Source organism: Dermacentor silvarum, unplaced genomic scaffold, assembly GCF_013339745.2.
Source record: "Dermacentor silvarum isolate Dsil-2018 unplaced genomic scaffold, BIME_Dsil_1.4 Seq642, whole genome shotgun sequence".
In the NCBI taxonomy this organism is placed as follows: domain Eukaryota; kingdom Metazoa; phylum Arthropoda; class Arachnida; order Ixodida; family Ixodidae; genus Dermacentor; species Dermacentor silvarum.
Genome location: NW_023606564.1, coordinates 28616 through 48274, shown reverse-complemented (window position 1 = coordinate 48274; position 19659 = coordinate 28616). Strand labels below are relative to the sequence as shown.

The 19659-nt window shown below is 48.6% G+C and overlaps 1 protein-coding gene and 2 non-coding genes across 3 annotated transcripts; 2 read left to right on the top strand and 1 right to left on the bottom strand.

Moving 5' to 3' along the window:
• Positions 1 to 1742: 1742 nt before the first annotated feature.
• Positions 1743 to 8241, bottom strand: LOC119435354 (uncharacterized). Its single transcript, XM_037702246.2, is given in 4 exon segments — positions 1743 to 2837; positions 2839 to 3840; positions 4168 to 4399; positions 8096 to 8241. Coding segments are annotated over 4 exon segments (1458 nt in total). The 3' UTR covers positions 1743 to 2759.
• On the top strand, positions 6058 to 6131 carry Trnas-gga (transfer RNA serine (anticodon GGA)). The gene has a single exon. It is a non-coding gene; the product is annotated as a tRNA-Ser (tRNA).
• LOC119435355 (U1 spliceosomal RNA) lies at positions 8088 to 8247 on the top strand. Its single transcript, XR_005188819.1, has one exon. It is a non-coding gene; the product is annotated as a U1 spliceosomal RNA (small nuclear RNA).
• The last annotated feature ends 11412 nt before the right edge of the window (positions 8248 to 19659 follow it).

Sequence of the window (19659 nt, the reverse complement as noted above, 5' to 3'; positions counted from 1 at the left end):
GGAGTGAGGCAGACTTAATCAGCATTGAAGCAGAACAAGAATCCAGGCGGGTTTTACAGCTCGAAAAAATTATCCAGCTGCTTCCAGCACCTTGCAAGGCCTTGCATGTGCTGCAGATATCAGGCACCTACCCGAAGCTAAGTGTAGCAGCAAATGATTACGTACAACTCATGACGCAAGAGCAGAAGGAGTTTTATCAGACAAATATTGTCTGTGAGTCACTGTCAGACCTATGTGTGGCCACCATGGGCCAGTCAAGCTGTCTAAGCTATGAAACATCAGTGACAGAGGACATTATTGCTCTTTACATGTACTCTTCATTCTTCTGATATTGGGTATGTTAACTCTAATTTAGGTGGCACAAAGCAAAGAAGCTTCGCATAAGCAGTACCACTAGCCACACAATACTCCATGCCCGACGGAGCCCTGAGGAGGTTGCCAGGGCCATCCTGAACTCAAGGCCATTTTCTACAGAGGCCACGGCTTATGCTGTGTATAAAGTACAAGGTTTTTCTAGTGGAATACACAGTACTTAAAAACAATCACAGAACAGAAACCATGTACATGTACTTGCACATGGTTGTCGAATGGTTCTTGTTTTAGTGATGTGTATTCTAATTGTACAATGCCAAGTTTAAAGCTATTTTTTATTTCTTCGACTACAGGACTCCGTACAGAACCCCTGGCTCGAACGGAGTTTGAGCGTCAACTAGGTGTTGAAGTTGTGGAGGTGGGGTCAAACGTTAGTCTGGTGTTCAGTGCTCTACAATGAACACTTGAGAGAGACAGAGCCTTCAAAGCAAAAAAAAAAAAAAAATAAAGCACAACGCTTTTGGGCGGCATGAAGTTCAACATGGGGACAGATGTTTTAATATGATGAAACTTGCACTAAACTGTGGAGGGGATACTGTACAGACTAGCATCATTGGTAATTATGGATGCCTGTGACAAGCTACGACAATCAATGAGTGCTTGTAGTGCCTGGCAGTGAGGTAATTGTAACTTTTTCAGATGGGTTTGCTCATACACTCGGATCAGCCTTGGCTGTGTGGCAGTCCTGATGGAATGTTCTGCCTGTCTGAGGAAACATGCCTTTTGGAAATCAAGTGTTCCCACAAGTGTAAAGAAGCAGACAGGTTCGACAGCTCGGGAGAGAGCATGCTAGACTACATCCAGGGAACAGGCAGCAACCGAAGACTGAAGACGACGCACAGATATTTCATCAAGTACAGATATTACTGTACTTGTTGAATCTACAAAAATGCTATTTCTTGTATATGCCAGCAGGCAAAATGTCATTATTGAAGTCAGCAGGGATGATACCTTTCTTGACGAGAGCATCCCAGCCCTTGAGAGATTTTATTTCACTTACCTTCTGCCTGCTGCAGCTGTAGCGAAATAACGCATGTGCTCACTGAGATTTGTTTGTACTACTATACTTTGTGCGCAAAACATAATGAAAAAAGCATTTCACGTTTCTCACTTTTATTGCACAACCGAAGAAAATGCCTATATCCTAAAGGTACATAGTGGTATATGAAATTGACAATCTTAGAAAAAAATTAAGAGTTAACATGTCATTTGTTCACTAGTTCTGATGCTTCATGTGTACATAACACTGAAAGCAGTCACACTAGGAACATAAGTTTGCAATTTCGTGCAGCATTTGAGAAGCTACACTAGAAGGGCATGCTTTTCGCAAATATTAAGCTAAACAAATTTCTTGATGAAGTCAGGGAAATTTGCAGGTACAAGTTGGAATCAGCTAGCGCAAAACAGGGGTAACTGTAGGTCACAGGGCCTTCGTCCTGCAGTGGACATAAAAATTGGTTGATGATGATGAAGATAAACAATAAGCTGCTGCTTGCTGGAACAGTTATTATTCTGAACTAAAACTAGCGCATCCAAAGCAGGTTGAAATGCAATCACAGTCGGAGGCGATACGACAGACTTCAAACATAAGTGCCTAATGGCAATGACATCAAATACCAAAAATATCATGCAAAACAGGATTGCATAATATAAAAGTGGGAAACATAAGAGTAATTCACATGTACACAAAATGCAATGACAAGTAAAGGCAGGTGACTACGCATAACTCACAAATGTTCCCAGTACAGAACCTTTTTTTTCTTCTCTACATCAAACAGCTCAACCCAGTCCCTTAACTTCATACACACAAAAAACAAAAACAGGCTCTTTTTCCACTGTACAGCATCACACATCTATTTGCAACGCTCCAGAACATGCTCGGCTCACCTATTTCAAGTTCAAGTAAGTGACACAATGCAGCACGAGACAGAAGTTTGTTAATGGAACATCATAGATGACCTAAGCTGCATGGAAACGGCACCAACAGTGTGCAAAAATTGGTCAACGCCTGTGTGCTCTGCGATATCAGTGCACTATAAAGAACCGCAATGAAATAAGAACTAATCCGGAGCCCACCATTACGGTGTTTCTCAAAGACCACGTCCAATTTCGAAACAATAAAATGCTAATACTCAATGCTCGAACAAATAATGCAAAGTGAGTATCTATGGCAGATGAGACCCTTGGCAACACAGAGCAAAATAAGAAAGCTATGAAGGCCTCAGTCCACTAGCTAATGTTTCGCCAAGAGCACTTGTCGGAACCCCCGGCCAGCCCAGACGAAAACAAGTCCTATTATCGAAATGGTGGCTAGCGCACTGATCCTCCCCCATCAACCGTTCATTTCGTTTTGTGTAATCCAGAGTGAGACCAATGAAGTCGATTGTTCATGATGCAGACACGACAAATGACTGTTGCTGTTCTTTGCGCTTAATTATTGGGAGCTGGAGGTTAGCTAGCACACAGCCACACATGAAAGACATCCGTCATGCATGGGATAAGCTCAGTTGGTACTTTGTTGTTCAAGACATTGTATATTTTAATCCTCTGAATCATTTGTTCGACATGTATTCGCACTTGAGCGATATTGTAAGTGTCCCTAACCTCCTCTGGCGTAAACTGAGAGGCATGGGGAAATGGAGGCTTAACAAGAACAGCATTCTGGTTTCCTAAAACTGTCTGGATGCCTGGAAATCCCTTATCGGCAAGAACTGTATTTCCAGGTTGAACAAGATCGAGGAAACCAGAATCAACTGTAATGCGGGCATCAGACAGTCTACCACCATAGGCTTTTGAACAAAAACAAATAATTACTCCTGGTGTTACAGCCACTAAAAACTTCAGCGTATATGCGCCTTTGTAATTTGAGTACAAGACTCGTTCTTGTTGCACAGTTGGTGGCTGCTCTGTACGTATTTCTGTGCAGTCAATAATCATAGTGCAGCCAGGATAATGCACCTTAACACTGTCTGGCATCGTGGCCTGAATCACTCTTGATGGGGGGCGAAAAATCCATTGTTTAGTTGCCACAGCGAGCGTCTTGAGAACACTCTTGAAATGCCTTGATGCTGACGTTTCGCTTACCGAGAAGAGAATAGCCAGTGATGAGTAGCTGATTCCAAGCTTTAACTTCAAAAGAAACAAAAGAAGCCTATTCTCAGCAGTGACATCACATTTTCGCTCTGATGAAGGTGGAAGCATGCTCAGAAGCATTGCAACCACTTCTTTGCTGACACTGCACAGGTCTTGCAATGCATTTGCAGATTTAGCGATGCTGTCATAGCCGGAGAAGTAGCTGGTTCTGTGGTCAGAGCCACTATGCCTGCTACTGACCTCTGGCTTGTGTTGCACACTGTTGTCGCATGTCTCAAGATGTGTCACTTGAGTTGATGTCCCGGACTCATTAATGAAGCACATGAACACCGAGAAATTCTTGCTTGAGAGGCTTGTTTCTTCAGTTTGTGTTTCCTGCGTAAAATTGCAGTAAGAATCAATAAATACATCCACGTTGGGTTACAGTGGCAACCTCATTTTCATCAGTCATAACACAGAACTTTATCGATGACAAACAAACATTTCAAACTAGCCGCTCCAGAAAAATGCTGTCACATATTGTGCATCACGTGCTGCACTGAAAAAATGAGAAGGGAACGAGCAATAAGAGTACAACACTGCTAACTTGCTGCCTATGCTACACAGGGAGGCGTAACTGAGCATGGTATAAGAGCGAAGAACATATTTAGCTGTACAATTTCAGGCATTCAACTTCAGTTTCCGAAGTTTTCAGGAGCTTACCACGGATTTTACTGCAGTGCAAAGCGCAGCTGCGACAGTAGACAGTAGATCCAAGCCCTCTGTCGAGCTCCGCTCGTACAACAGGTCTGCAGTAGTTGCTAGATCAACTGTGGCAAGGCTGCTGGTACCAATGGTTCCTGTCTCAGCTGTGTAGGGAGAAGCTGGTCCAGGGGAATCAGCTGATACAGGAGTAGCCGGTGATGCAGATGACCCAGAGTGCCGCTGCTTCCACCTGCACGTTTAACAGAAGCTTGAATGTCACTGCTTCTTGTAAACACACATGGACTTTGTTTTGGGCACATCTACATGCATGCATTCACATTTATTTGTAGAGAGAACCGCGTTATGGTGAAGCTAAATGGGAAAAGATGTAACATATTGAAGAGTCCCAGCTTTTGATGCAAACAAGAGAGAAGCTTAGCTATTAAATCTAGCCAGCTGAGCAGTAGATGAAGTGGACCTCTTCTTGTACACGGTCGGGAATATTGTTGGTACATAACCTGGGTGGCTTTCAATTGTGCTTTTCTCGCCATTCACAAAATGTTTGGAACACACCCTCGAATCTCGATTAGGCTGCCAGCTAGAGGAGTCCTCAAAACTGAAATGAGTAAAACATGAGTAATTACCATCCATCTGATGCAACAGGTGTAGCAGTGTCAATCAATGAATGGTTCATGATTAAAACAGCAGGACAACACGCTGCACTTTAAAATTATTTGTCTAAGTATTACTAACCTCACACACTTCATACACACTGTTTTCTCCCCTGCTTGAGTGCCGCAACAAATTTTTGTCATTTTTAATATACAGTAGATCATGCACTAATAGAACATGAATGAATGAATAAATAAACTTTTATTTGAAGCAGTGACTTAGCAGTCGAGGTGGTAGGGTCCCTTATTCCAGGAATAAATAGCATTAATGAACAGCGCAAAGTGGTCAGCGGACAGGAAACGCTCATGACAGCACAGGACCTTTGGCGTTTCTTGTCCACCGGCGTCAACCACGACAACGCCGCGAAGATTGTGTAACATCGAAACAAAATAAAACACGACCATAACGGAGGACGGCTTCCGGTGAACATGAAGTTTCTCATTCCTTGCGATGAACACGGCTACGAGTAGTTTCATCGCCATTCTCAAAAAACAAATGCCACAAGACGGGAGAGCACAGTGCGTCGCAAACTAGTGCCAAATATCGTATTGCATGTCCTTTATTTCGTCAGAACGATTTCCGCAATTTTAAACCAAAAATATGCCAGAATATTATCAACCTACAAACCGTGAAATATTGATCAAACAATAAACTGTGACATTACGCGACCGCCTCGTAAAAACTACCCGTTCACTGTTACCCGATTGCTGCTAACTGAAAAATGAACCTTGTCCTTGGCTGCTTTGGTAACGTGCAGCGATTTCTGTTTACAAATAGGAATTCACTTACTTGACTCGTCGCACGGCGATAATCCATTTTTGCCTTTGTGACTTCTCCCAAGGCTTCGACGAAAAACTGTACAGCCTCACGCCTGGCGTCCCTTCGCGACTGTGGCAGTCTTTCACAGAGCAGTACCTGCGCCCACTTTTCTTCTTCACAAGGGTGCGACCACACGGTTCTGATGACCCCATCGGATCTTAAACTACAGAAAACAGGCGCAGGTATTTTGGACGACGTAATAGTTCAGCGGAAATCCGCTAGGTGGAGATAAGTAATTAAAGGGAAACTGAGACATCCACCCAAATGTAGGAATTGCTACAATGGAAACCCAACCGGGTTCCTCGAAAGAAAGCCTCGCAGTTGAAGAAAAATTCGTCCTGGTCCGGGACTCGAACCCGGGACCACCGCCTTACCATCTGAGCCGCTCTACCATCTGACCTCTGCCATCTGCTAGCCGCCTGGTTAGCTCAGATGGTAGAGCGGCTGCCTCGGAAAGGCGGTGGTCCCGGGTTCGAGTCCCGGACCAGGCCGAATTTTTCTTCAACTGCGAGGCTTTCTTTCGAGGAACCCAGTTGGGTTTCCATTGTAGCAAATTGCTACGTTTGGGTGGATGTCTCAGTTTCCCTTTAATTAGGTATTTTGGACGCGAAAGACAAAAGCTCAAAAAGACCACGCTATGCCCGCGCTAAGCAATGGCAGCAAAGAAAGGCCCGCGCGCCGAACGCCTTCAAGCTTCTTGCTGGGGCCGCCGATGGCGCGGCCTGTTCTTCAAACTGCATTGCAGGGTGCCTATTTTGCGCGATGCTATTTTAACACGAAAGTGTTTTATGCCGGGGTCCACCAAGACTTCACTGACGTATTTCCGTCACGGAAATACGTCAGCTTACAATGTACACGAACATAATACAAAGAAAGAAACCAGAAGAAAAAGTTCCACAAACATGCAAAATTTGGAAATCGAACCCACGACCTCTCGGTCCGCGACGATAGATCGCCGAGCGTTTAACCCATTGCGCCACAAACGCATTTGCAGAGAGCTACACAGACGCGCCTTATATATCTAACACTCCTCCGTGTACCCGCGCTCTTGCTCGGGGCGGTGCCGCCGCCTACGAGCAGAAAAGAGAAGTACTGCATTATGACACTAACGCGCACCGACAGTGAACGCTTCGGTGGTCTCAGCACTACGACGCCTCGATGCCAGCATTCGAAGGGACGCTGGCATCAAGAAGCACTACCAACGCCACCTAGGTGGCGTTCACCGTACTCAGCACAGCGGAGCGTGGCCTCCGCAATTAGCTCTGAAAATGTTTCTGAAGTTGATCGCGGAGGCTGCAATTACGACGCGCTGTACGCGCTGATTTGACTCGGTGACGATTCAGTTACGTGCTTTGTCTTGCGCGTTGTATTAGTGTGTCAGTTACGTGCTTCGTCTTTCGCGTTGTGCTAGCGTGTGCAGCGTAGTGCAGCTTCCATATGCACGACGGTTGCTCATGGTCATCGACGTTGGTAGTCGTGATGGAGGAGACGTGCCACCAGGCGTCAGCGTGGGTGCATCAACGCCTAAGGGCGCTTTAGCCACAAAACACCAATAGACATTATATATCAATGTGCAATAAACATTACACTACTTCTGTGAAGACACGTTTCACTTTCGTGTTCTATACCGATTCCTATATAAGAGGGATCAACCACATTTTTTTTTATACTCTGCTTTCGCTCTCTCTCAGCTCTCTCTCCCCCAAGCTCTATCGCACAGCTGGCATGGGGTATGGAGTTTTGTGTTTATGCCACGAAATTTGCCGACCAACGAGAGGTATACAGCTTCGCTGTAAAGGTTGTTTGACCAGATGGTCAGGAGTGTATTAGCACAGGGAACTAGAGCGAACAAACGGAAACAATGTGGGAGGCACGCATATGCCGTTCAGGCTCTAGCAGACGACACGCATGAGTCCTGGCCCTGACGTCACGCGAGCGACGCTCGCAGCACCCCTATAGGCCGCACTCGTGACTAATATCGCCCTATTCTTAGCTGGTCCCCCAAAATTGCAAATAATAAAACAATAAGCTTTTAAATTGGCGACTGAGTTTTATGCCTTTTCAGTTACGACGCCCATTTCGTGGCCGAACCCCCGCGGTCTTTTGCGCTATTTCACAAGGAGAAAACAGAACAGCCAACCTACAACTTCGTCTTTCTCGATGCACGCGCACCTCTGAAAGCACGTTTTAAAAATGGTTCTCGTTTTCTCGCCACGGAAGTAAGAACAATCTGGGTTCCTTTTACGCGCGAGCGGACAAGGACGAACAAAAAGTGTGTCGACGAACTAACACTTCTGTGCGCGCTGTTGCGCACTAAGTCATCGAGGGCCTCGTGTTGCTCCGCCGCTCCACGTTGTCCTGTGGTATCTGTCCAGGATGACTCCTCCTGGCCGGGCCAATGAAAGGGCTGCACCGGATGGGGTGCTGGCCGTGTTCAACATGCCAGCATACGTACCTTGTGTCGGGTTGACGCTGATCATGCAGGGCGCACCCAGAGAAGAGGCCTCGTGCTGACTCTCGCCACTGCCCTAAATTAGGGTCAGTGGGGCACTTAATTTTTGGTAGCGGGGGATTGGAGACTCCGGCGAAACCGGGCTCCATCCCCCACCTATGAAAATCAAAAATAAGACTTATGCACTGCACACATCCTGGGTTGCGGTTATTCGGCAAACCAGCATGAGACATGTTGCGTACGCGCACGCCGATATCAGAACTCTCGGCTGAATATAAGCGCTACTAGCCACATCTTAGCGAAATAGGAGTAAGAAATTTGTGTTTCGAGATCTTCGGTCTTGTTTTCTTTACTGTTTAGGTGTTGCGCTGATTCATGACAACGTTGTAAACCACCAAGTCGCCCAAAATGGCGCCCCTGTGAACTGCGTAGTTTTCTTTGCCTTACCGGGGTTTGGCGCAGGTTGTTGCCCGTTGGTTGACAATATTCTGTCGTCGATTTCTTCACTCATAGGCGCCCAAGTAAGGCTACAGGACCGAGAATGTTGCGTCGGTGAATGAACTACTCTTTTGCGTAATACAATAATTATTGATTACGGGAAACCTGTACATACATGCCGACTTACAGGTATCGCTAAAGCATACAGCCCTCCTAAAAAAATGTTGTCGCAGTTTCACCTGAAAGGCGAAGCATCAATTGCGATAGCAAATTTGTAGAGAGCTATACGGAGTAATGATATTAGCTTTATCAGCTGTATAAACTTGGACATGCAGCAGCACTGGCAACACGCAGAACTGTTGTCGACGACGTCGGCGTTTTGCCCGCGTTCGCTCAAAATGCGTGCGGCGTTGGTGACTGTTGCCGGAGCCTCTGATATAAATAGGCACTTGGTGCCGCAGCTAAACGTCGCCTCCCTTCCCTCCCCCCCCTCCCCCACGGCCTCTCGCGCGTCACAAGAAGGCGCGTTTGCTCTACATATATGGTGATTGTAAAGGAGGAAAGAGACGCCTACTTCTGCAACCCTTAAGCGAGCACGGCGCAGAACGCGCGTTTGTTCTCCGCCGTGCGTTCACTCCCCGTGAAAGCGCGCGCCCCTCCCGGCCTTTCACTCGCACATACAGCGTTCGGCGCGCGGCAACGATTTCATCTCCATTGACGTCATACGGAACCTCACGGCGACGGCGACGACGACGGCGACGCCGATGGCAGAAATCTGCTTTTGAGTGTCCATATAATTGCTATCGCAATAAAATGGCCGCCATCCCGCCCAGTGAACGTGAATGCCCAGCGAAGCTGTATCAAGCACCACACACGGTTGAGCATTGTATTCATGCTGTTCTTCTGGTGTTTTTAATTTCCGTGGTCTACCCATGGCCATGGTAGTCTTAGAATGAACTGAATGAGTTCCTAGACGGGTCTTCCTTTTATATATGAAAGCGTGGTGCCGTCACTAAGTAGTTATATATATATATATATATATATATGTATATTGTTACGATAGCATCGAAAGATGTTGAAGAGACGAGCCGCCGCGCGAAAGACGACGAAGTGTGTCTGTGCTCTTGGTGCGAGCGACTGTCGGCCTGGCTGTCTGGTTTTTGTGTAAATAGCCTGTAAATAGCCTCTTTCGTCTGTGTCCTCCCACACGTAACATTCTGGTGGAGGTTAGCGATCCCCGTCCTCACCACGGAACTCCGAAGTGGTCGGTACATCGAGCTTGTCACCACGCCCCCCCGGTGACGAGACCGCCTCTGCAACGGCTTCGGCTCGCCCGACTACGCCTATCGTCACGGTTGCCCAACATCGTGACCCTGGTGTGTTCCCTGGCCTGGAGGGACAGGATGTTGACGAGTGGATCAAGCTCTATGAACACGCCAGTGCTAATAACAGGTGGGACCCAACGATTATGCTCGCCAATGTCATCTTTTATCTCGGCGGCACCCCACGCGTGTGGCACCAAACGCATGACGACGAGTTCACCAGTTGGGACACTTTCAAAGAACAGCTTCGGGAACTGTTCGGCGACCCTCTTGGGCGCAAGGTTGCCGCGACGAAGGCTCTTGCGTCTCGTGTGCAGACCTCTACAGAGCCGTATGTTTCATACATCCTCGACGTCTTGGCTCTATGCCGCAAAGCTGACGATAATATGTCCGAAGCAGATAAAGTGGCCCATGTGCTAAAAGGCATTGCCGACGACGCTTTCAATTTGCTTGTTTTCGGCAACGTCTCGACTGTCGACGCCATCATAAAAGAATGCCGTCGCCTTGAACACGCTAAGAGCCGCCGTATCACACCCCACATCACGCGGCTACCCAACACTGCTGCTACGTCGACATGTGAGGGTCGACCGCGTCAGGCCACCACCTGTGACGACGTAACCCGTATTGTTCGTCGCGAGCTCGAGGCTGCCTGTTCCTCAGCTTTCTCCACGACGCCTCCTGATCCGCCAACTACCACGATTGCGATGATTCAGGCCGTCGTCAGACAGGAATTTGTAAACATGGGTCTGAACTCCGTGTGTTCAACGTCTCAACCTAGCGTTCCCCAGTTCTCTAGTGGCCCTCCTCGCCCTCGGCAGTCCCTTTCTCCCACATCTCGCCGCAACGCGTCTTAATGGCGTACCCCTGATGACAGGCCGATCTGCTTCCACTGCTGTCGCATCGGCCACGTCGCTCGTCACTGCCGCAACCGATGGCCACCTCCTCCTCGGACATACGCCACCGCTTATCCCCGCAGCTTCGGACCTTCTGTTCCCTATGCCTCCCGCCATGAACCCACTGTCGCTGATGCCCCTGCTCGGAACCTCCGCTACAGCCGCTCGCCCTCACCTCGACGCCACCAGTCTCGTTCGCCCCAACCCCGTCGATTTTCGTCGCCGCCTATCGCCTCCCGGATGCCGCCGGAAAACTAGACACTGCAGCTTCTGGAGGTGAAGCTGCGTTGTCGACCCTGCCCTCAAATCCTCTGCTCACTTTGCCTACGAACCAGAACCTTCTTGACGTTGACGTCAACGGCCATCCTGTCAGTGCACTGATCGAACAGGGGCCCATATTTCAATTATGATGCTGCCTTCCGACGACGACTCAGAAAGCTCCTCACCCCAGCGTCGGCACGCGTCGTCCGCGTGGCGGATGGCGGTACTGTCCCTATCGTCGGCATGTGTACGGCACGTGTCAGCATCGCCGGCCGCCACACCCCTGTCCTCTTCACCGTGCTTGCTCATTGCCCCCACGACCTAATTCTCGGACTCGATTTTCTTTCTGCACATTCTGCTATATATATATATATATATATATATATATATATATATATATATATATATATATATATATATTTGTATATGCTTTAGGCTCTATTGCAAGGAAAGATATGCCGTTTGCCTTGAATTGTTAACCTGGCGTTTTGTGTTTATGCCACGAAATTTCATGACCACCGAGAGGTATACAGGTTTGCTGTAAAAATTATGTGGGGCTCTGCTACCGCAAATATCAGAGACCAGCGGAGCTGGGGTAAACCCAGTAAAGTAGTGTCGAACCACACACTTAGTTTCCTGGCGCTCAGGATTTCTTCGCGATGTACTGCGTAGTATCGCGCCGAATTCATCCGGCCCCGTTCACAAGCCTCAGGATGTTCTAAACTCAGGATGTTCTCTTCTGCCACGCTTGGTTTCAGCTTCCCTAGCTCTTGCTTCAGTCTTTCGTAAGCAACTAGTGTCCATTTGTCTGGTCGAAACCTGCCGAGCCACGGCCAGAGGCATCGGCTGCAGCAGCGCCTTCTCTATTTTATTGCGATAGGAATTATATGGACACTCCAAAGCAGATTTCTGCCGTCGGCGTCGCCGTCGTCGCGGCCGTCGCCGTCGCCGTTGCCGTGAGGTTCCGTATGACGTCAGTGGAGATGAAATCGTCGCCGCGCGCCGAACGCTGTATGTGCGAGTGAAAGGGCGCGAGGGACGCGCGCTTTCACGGGGAGTGAACGCAGGGCGAAGAGAAAAACGCGCGTTCTGCGCCGTGCTCCCTTAAGGGCTGCAGAAGTAGGCGTCTCTTTTCTCCTTTACAATCACCATATATGTAGAACAAACGCGCCTTCTTCGGACGCGCGAAAGGCCGTGGCAGGGAGGGGGGGGGAGGGGGAGGGAAGGGAGGCGACGTTTAGCTGCGGCACCAAGTGGCTATTTATATCAGAGGCTCCGGCAACAGTCACCAATGCCGTACACATTTTGTGCGAGCGCGGGCAAAACGCCGACGGCATCGACAACAGTTCTGCGTGTTGCCGGTGCTGCTGCATGTCCAAGGTTATACACCTGATAAAGCTACTATCATTACTCCGTATAGCTCTCTACAAATTTGCTATCGCAATTGATGCTTCGCTTTTCAGGTGAAACTGCGACAACTTTTTTTCTTCACGCGTCTGTCATGATTACTTCCTCCGACTTCCGTCGTGAGGTGACACCCAGAGGGTACTCTCCCCCAGGACTGCAAAGCGTTAGCGCCGACGGGAGAGAGTACGAAAGGGTAATCGGAGAGGGTGATGAACCGTTGAATCGGCCGCATCTGGCCAACACCCCTTAGATTGTGTTGATCTGGCTGACATTGAAAAAAAAAGTTGCAGTGGCTTAGCTCGGCTATGCCAGGATATACGTAGCGTTAGCAAAGGTTCAGCTGATTATTCTTAGCTTTCCTGGTTGTCTCCTACGCTCAACCGCTAATTGCCAGGCAACTACTTCGGGATCCGATGAGTCAAGCTTCTCCGTTCTTCTGCGCTGTTGAGCAGCATTTGCGCTCTCCTTCTCCATGGCTATACCACACTGGCAAACGCCAGTCAGAAGCGCAGCGGCTCCAGCGCAGTGTCAGACGGCGACTGCACAGCAAGCGCGCGCCGGCGCCAGTGCGTCTACCACGGCTACGACGTCACTCCTCTGGAATGCGCAGACCAGCGGCGGTGAGTCGCGCGCGGCGGCGGCGGAGTGCGCGAGAGGTGCCGGCTCCGGTGGCTCCGGTGCGCAAGCCGTGTGACATCACTGATCCTTGCGCATGCGCAGCACGGCTCTTGATGTGCCGCGCGAAACGGGCTTGGCTAGGCCAGTGTAGCTAACGCTACAAAAATAGAGGAGGCGCTTGCTGCAATTACGGACACCAGACGCGTTCGGCGCGAACGCGGGGAAACGCGATCGGCGTCAGCAGCAGCTCTACGCTCCCCACTACCACATGGCTTCACTCGTCCGCTCCACCTCTCATCCGCTATGCTGCGCGATGCTATTTTTATACTCTGCTTTAACTCTCTCTCAGCTCTCTCTCCCCCAACTGGGCGAAGCTGGTATGCGATATGGCGCTTTGTGTTTACGCCACGAAATTTTACGACCAACGAGAGGTATACCGATGGGCAGTGAAAAATTGGAGGACGCTTAAGCTTCCTGTTTAAGGGTGGAACGCAATAACATTCAAAGATTCCTGACAGCTTCTCACGCTTCCCGTCAACTGTAGGTTATCTAACCGTAATGTTTTCCTGGAAAGGCTGGCGGCAAACGCTATGCACGAAGGCGAGCTTCCTGGTTCTTTTTTTGAGGGTGTTGCAAGGAACCAGGTGGGCCGCGTCGCTGCTACTAAGACAGACCTCAAACGGCTGCGTCGTACTTCCCAAATTTTCTGGCGCATTTTATTTTGAGAAATTCAACTATTTCAGTGACGCGCCACGCTGAGGGCCTGGCGGGGATCGGAATGCGTGGTTCGAGATGATTCTCACGGCCGGAGGCGCCGCCGCCACCGTGGTATTTTTAAAGCGATGCTTTATATTTCATATATGTTCTTTATATCTTATCGTTCAATTTCGTCATTCCACCTTCGTGATCTAACTCTCGTCATGCTGTCGTCATCAGGCCGTCGCCGTCGTACAACCATCTTAGATCCATTGACATCGTTCCTTGTTCTTCACTCTTTCGTAATCATGCTGTCACCATTCAATAGTGATTTATGCCTCCGTTCTCATGTCATCGTCGTCATTCCAGCTTCTTTAACTAGTCGACGTCATACTATCGTCGTCATACAGTCGTTTCCATCTTCCTGTCCTCACGTGGTCGTTATCGTCATACCGTTGTAGTTGTACTGCTTTTGACATCCCATCGATATCGTTCCTTCTTCGTCATTCATCTTCACTGCGTTGGCGTCATACAGTCGTTGTAATGCCAGCATGCATGCCCACGTGTGACCTTGGCAGGCGAGCACCACAGCAGAGTGGGACGAAATCATGGCATGCGGCGTATAGCGGAAGCAACGAAAGTCTGAGAATTACCGCTACAAGTGGTTAATCAATGTCACTCCAGGAATAGGACCTGTCCCTACATTGCTCGAACGCTATTCGCATTAATTACTGTCGAGACTCATCGTGAGATAAGTTCTGCTGAATGTTTTCATTCCACCACAATTCTTCGCAACAATGTGACCAGGTGGTGGCCAGAACCCATTTATATATAGTGCTCCGGATATGCGCCAGTGGCTATGTGCAAGTCTTCCCATTCTTGGCCAATCATGCAGAATGGGTATTTGTCAGTGTGAAATAGTGGTTCAGACGTCTGATGTGCATTAATGCGTAAGCATTCTTAGGCGGCTGACCCAAGAAATCTGTCCATCCGTCACGCGTAACACGATGGACTCCACAAAGAAAACCAGAATAAATGCGAAAGAAAAAATTCGAGCATTGCCGGTGCTCAGTTTCGAACCTGCGCCGCCACGCTCAGAAGCCAAGTGTCTTACCCACTGGGCTGAACGCCCACGTTTTTTACGTGGTATTTAGTACAATGAACGAAATGATGTATGTATAGGAACTATTTACAACATTACGAGCGGCCAGGTGGTCATAACCAATGACAGGTCAACAAGCAGTACATACTAGAGCACTGCACGGGCTCGGGCTTACCCAAAAGCCCGGGCCCGGCCCGGCGCACGCGCCGGGCCGGGCCGGGTAGAACAGTTTTTTCACGGGCTCGGGCCGGGCTCGGGCACGGCGTGTGCTTTTTGACCCGGGCCCGGGCCGGGCTCGGGTTTTTTGACGCGGGCCCGGGCCGGGCTAGGGCTTTCTGGTGGTGTGCATGTATCGTGCAGAGAGTTATTCTCGGGCGTCTCAACTCTGAAAAACATTATTTTTCGGTCTCGGGCCGGGTTCAGGCCGGTTTCGAGTCGGGCTCGGGCCGGGCTCGGGCCTAAGGTAAAGGGGTGGCGGGCCGGGCCGGGCGGGTAACGTAGATTATTTCCGGGCCCGGGCCGGGCCCGGGTCTCGCCATAAATGTTTTGATCGGGCTTGGGCGGGCCGCCCAACGTAAAAACGGGCCCGGGCCGGGCCCGGCCTGAAAAAATCGGCCCGTGCGGCACAAAAACCAACACCTTCGATCACAACAAAAACTTGAAAAAAGCTAAATACCAATCCGGCTGACATTCATTTTGATCGTAAATGTCTTTTAGGTGCGTAATCATTTGAGAGAAAGACAATCTTGACGATATCGTTTTTGCATACGAGTTTTCTATAGGCTATGCAGGCCTATCAGTAAAAACATATCGAATAGTACGTCATCCCACGGAACAAGAAGATATCGGATTCTGTGAGTAGTTCGATCAAAAGGCGTATTTGGGGAAATTTCAATGGAGAGCATCCCAGAAAAAAAAAAAAAACATCGGCTAACCATCCCGGTCATGCCAAAGTGGACGTCCAGTGAAGCTGTTGAAGACCACCAGTACGCAATGCTTTATTGTTTTGGAGTAATCGCAACAATTGTAATTTATAGCGATGGCATAATTGTAATTTGGGCAGCACGCACCGCTGGTCGTATTGCGTTTCTTCTCCCTTTGCCGCTCCTCGTATTCACGCTGCTGATCGGGAACCCTCACTATGCGTTGCGTACCCGTAGCGGTGCTATAACAACAATGAAATCATTTGCTAGGCTTGTTCTTTTATACATGAAAGACTAGACGTCACTCCCCACATCGCAAGCTGCCGTCGCCACGGCACCTTGCACAACAGTAATCTTTACTGGAAACATATGCGGGGAGCGCGACGTGCTTCGCATTGTTATCCGGAGCGCCTTATGATTAATTGATACGGTTGTGATGTTTGTTTTGTGCTTGTTCTTTATTTAACCGAATGCTGTTCTGTATGTTGTATGCATGATTCCAAACGATGTATGCACTTTTCGCTTCACTTCGCCGAGTGCTTGAAAGTCTCTGCCTTACGGGGACACGAGCCGCTGCTCCTACCCTACACTGCCGCCGGGATCGGTCCACATTTTCACTAACGGACGCGGACACGAAAAAGTCGACCAGCGAGAAGCTAACAGCTTCGCAGTGGCGCACAGACGGGGGGGGGGATTCGGGGGTTGTAACCCCCCCCCCCCCGCCTGAGGCCGACTTAACCCCACCTTTTGTTTAACCCCTTTTCTTTCCTTACGCATTTGAGTACTGCAACTAAGATGTACGACGCGCAATCGTCTGCACACTCGCAAAAAGCGCATTTTTTGACAATTTCCCGTGAAGAAATCGAAATTAGTGCTGTTTAGATGGTATCGGCAAACTGTCACCCCCCCCCCCCCCCCCCCCCTGGCAGAGATCCTGGGTGCGCTACTGCAGCTTCGCTGTTAAATGACATCTTTACAATCATTAAAACAGTGTTCAATAGTTTCTGGAACATTACAAAAGCGACAGTTATTTGACGAAACTAAAATATTCCTTCTCCGAAGCCCTGTTCTGACTAGGTTTCAGTGTGTAATGAGTAAAAAAGACTTTTTGTAGAAGGGGGAACTGGCATTTCGCGCACTCTTGCAAGTACATCATGTCCTGGTAATCTGGTGCATATTGATCGACAAAACGGTGGTGGGAACAACCTCGATATTAAGTGTTTTTAAAGGTTTTTCGTGACACCGTAAACAAATAACCTTTAGAAAAAAGTCACAGGCCTGCGCGACGCACGCAGCACAGTCACAGCGTAAGCTGGTTGAGCGGCGCAAGAGTAGCTCCAATTTCGGCACCACGCACAACAAGGTCTTCGCGGCAAAGTGTCTTCGCTTCGATTTTGACGAGAACGATCTGAACTGTCCGCCCAGCGACGGCGAGCTACGGTTGCAATGCTCTCTGCACAGCAGTCTGCTGAGCCCTATGATGCCTGGTTGTAGCCACGCACGTAGCTCTACGATTCGCTTCTTCAGTAGCGGTTCGTACCTTGCGAGGTGACGCCATAACGTGTACCGAAGAGGTACCCAGAATACGTGGCGCACATCTAACATTGGGATATCGTTGATTGCGCGCCTCGTGTGAATCGCATCTCGTCGCACGCGGCGGTTGCAGGCACGTTAACTAGATGGCGCCACCATACTGGCGGAGCCTCGGGTCGTCTGCGCCTGCGCGCCTGCCTAAGCGCGCCGGCACAGAGGCGCAGGATGCGTATAAAAGGAATTTTTCGTTGCCTGCGAGCAAGCGCTTGCGTGGCTCAGTGGTAAAGTATCCGACTCCCGCGCAGCGGGCCTGCGTTCGATCCCGGCGGAGAGCTGGTACTTTTTTTCGCGTTTGCCGCGATAGATGCTACGGGGCGGCGGCGGCGGCATCATCGCAACCAGAAACGGCTATTGGAATGAGCCCATAACAGCTTACGTTATAAAACCGTCAGAGAAGCAATATAAAATTAAACCTGAAGCATAACCCGCATAAAGAAGGTCTTCAAATTAAATTCGAAGACACCGCTAATTCTGGCAGGACATGAACCAGGTTAACCTGCAGGAAGGCTCGTAATATCGCATGAGAGCTATCCCGAAAAAAACGAGAAACAACAAAACTAACTTTCACACATATAAATGCACCAATACTAACCCTCCAGCACTCACTGATCGAAAAATGTTATCGCGTCTCATAGGTTCAAAACTGGACGACCATATATATATATATATATATATATATATATATATGTTGAGAAGAATCCTGTGAAAACGTTGAATGTAAAGCCTTGCCCAGTGAACCTGAAAGACAGAGAACTTAGGTTGCCAGAAACATGCTGGAAGCTTGTGCTCTTCCAAATATTGAAAGACGGTGCGGGACAAAGGTAATTGTGTAGTGCTGGAGTTCTGGAACGCGCTCTCCCGAGTAGTGTGCACTTAACTTGCAGGTATGCAGTGGAACTCCTAGATATTTAAGTAGCACACAAGACCATTCAATTTCAGCATAACGTGACGTTGTAACGGTCCAAGATCCGAGCCATCGGCCGGAGCTCTTAGAGCTATTCATTTGCGTGCCAGAGGCAGTGCCAAACTCCTCTTTCATAGAAAGAGTTTGTCGATGCTGGGCTTGTCTTTGTAGTAGAATGCGATATCATCAGCGTATGCTAGCACTGTTACATCATCGCCCAGTATATAAAAACCATGAATACTGCTGCAGTTCAGAATGACCAAACAGAGTGGTTCTAAGTAAAATCGAAGAGGAGCGGGACATGGGACATCCTTGTTTTACGCAAGAACGGATGCGGATGGGATTTTAGAGGCTACCATTGACAAGGAAGGCTGATGTTCAATGACTGTTAGAAAGTCGGACGCATTTAAGCACTGTGGAATCAACATTGTCGTGTCCTAAAGAGAAAATAAAAATGAATGTCGGACCTGATCAAATACTTTTGCGAGGTCAATTGGAAGCATTGCAAGTTGTTCATAAGAAGTGGAACAGTACTCAAGAACGTTACGAGCGACGTGTATATTACTTTGTGTGGAACGGCCTTTTATACCGCTTGTTTAATGAGGACCAATAAGAATTTAATTCGCTACCTGCCAACAACTTGACAAAATCTTCACAAAAATTTTGCAGTCAACGTTTGACATTGTAATCGGCCTATAACCCTCAACAGAACGCAGTTTTTCTCTTTCAGTACTTTTAGGTATTAACAGTGTGGCTTTTTGTGAAAGAATGTGGTAAATTCTGAAATTGAAAACTGTTTCAATATATCTACAGTAGACAGGCGTAAGAATGGACTTTAAGAAAAAGCCTCTTGAAATGCCATCAGGACCGGGAGTTTTTGACATGGGCAACTGCTTAATGACAGCCTCTGCTCCTGTTGAGTAAAGGGACCGCTGTTGACAAAACAGGCTTCGTCACTTGGAGGAGTTCTTATAGACGCAAAGTACTGCAGAGGCTTGGTATTCTGGTCCTCAGAAACATCGCTGAAGGCCACCCAATCGGAGACTTGAAATTCAGACACAATATCACTCATGCCAGTTACTAATGCCCCATTGGAACACATATCGGTGATAACTTTCGCAGAAGCGTGAATATGTTTATCAAGGCACGGTTATTACATTACCGAACATGGGTGCCTCTACTGGGGCTTTTCGCGGAGCAGTTTACTCCAGAGAAACGAGATGGCGCTTTCGGCGGCGCGCTATGAGTTGCCGTGCGCACGAATACGAAACCATTACTGGTTCTGCCCGGCTACTGTGCGATCAGGTGTCGGAAATGCAACTGGGTGTTCGCTAATGCACTGTGCCCAATTCATGCTGCAAAATGTGTAACGACAAAGCGAAGACGTGCGCTGTAGTTAGCTGCAAAAAT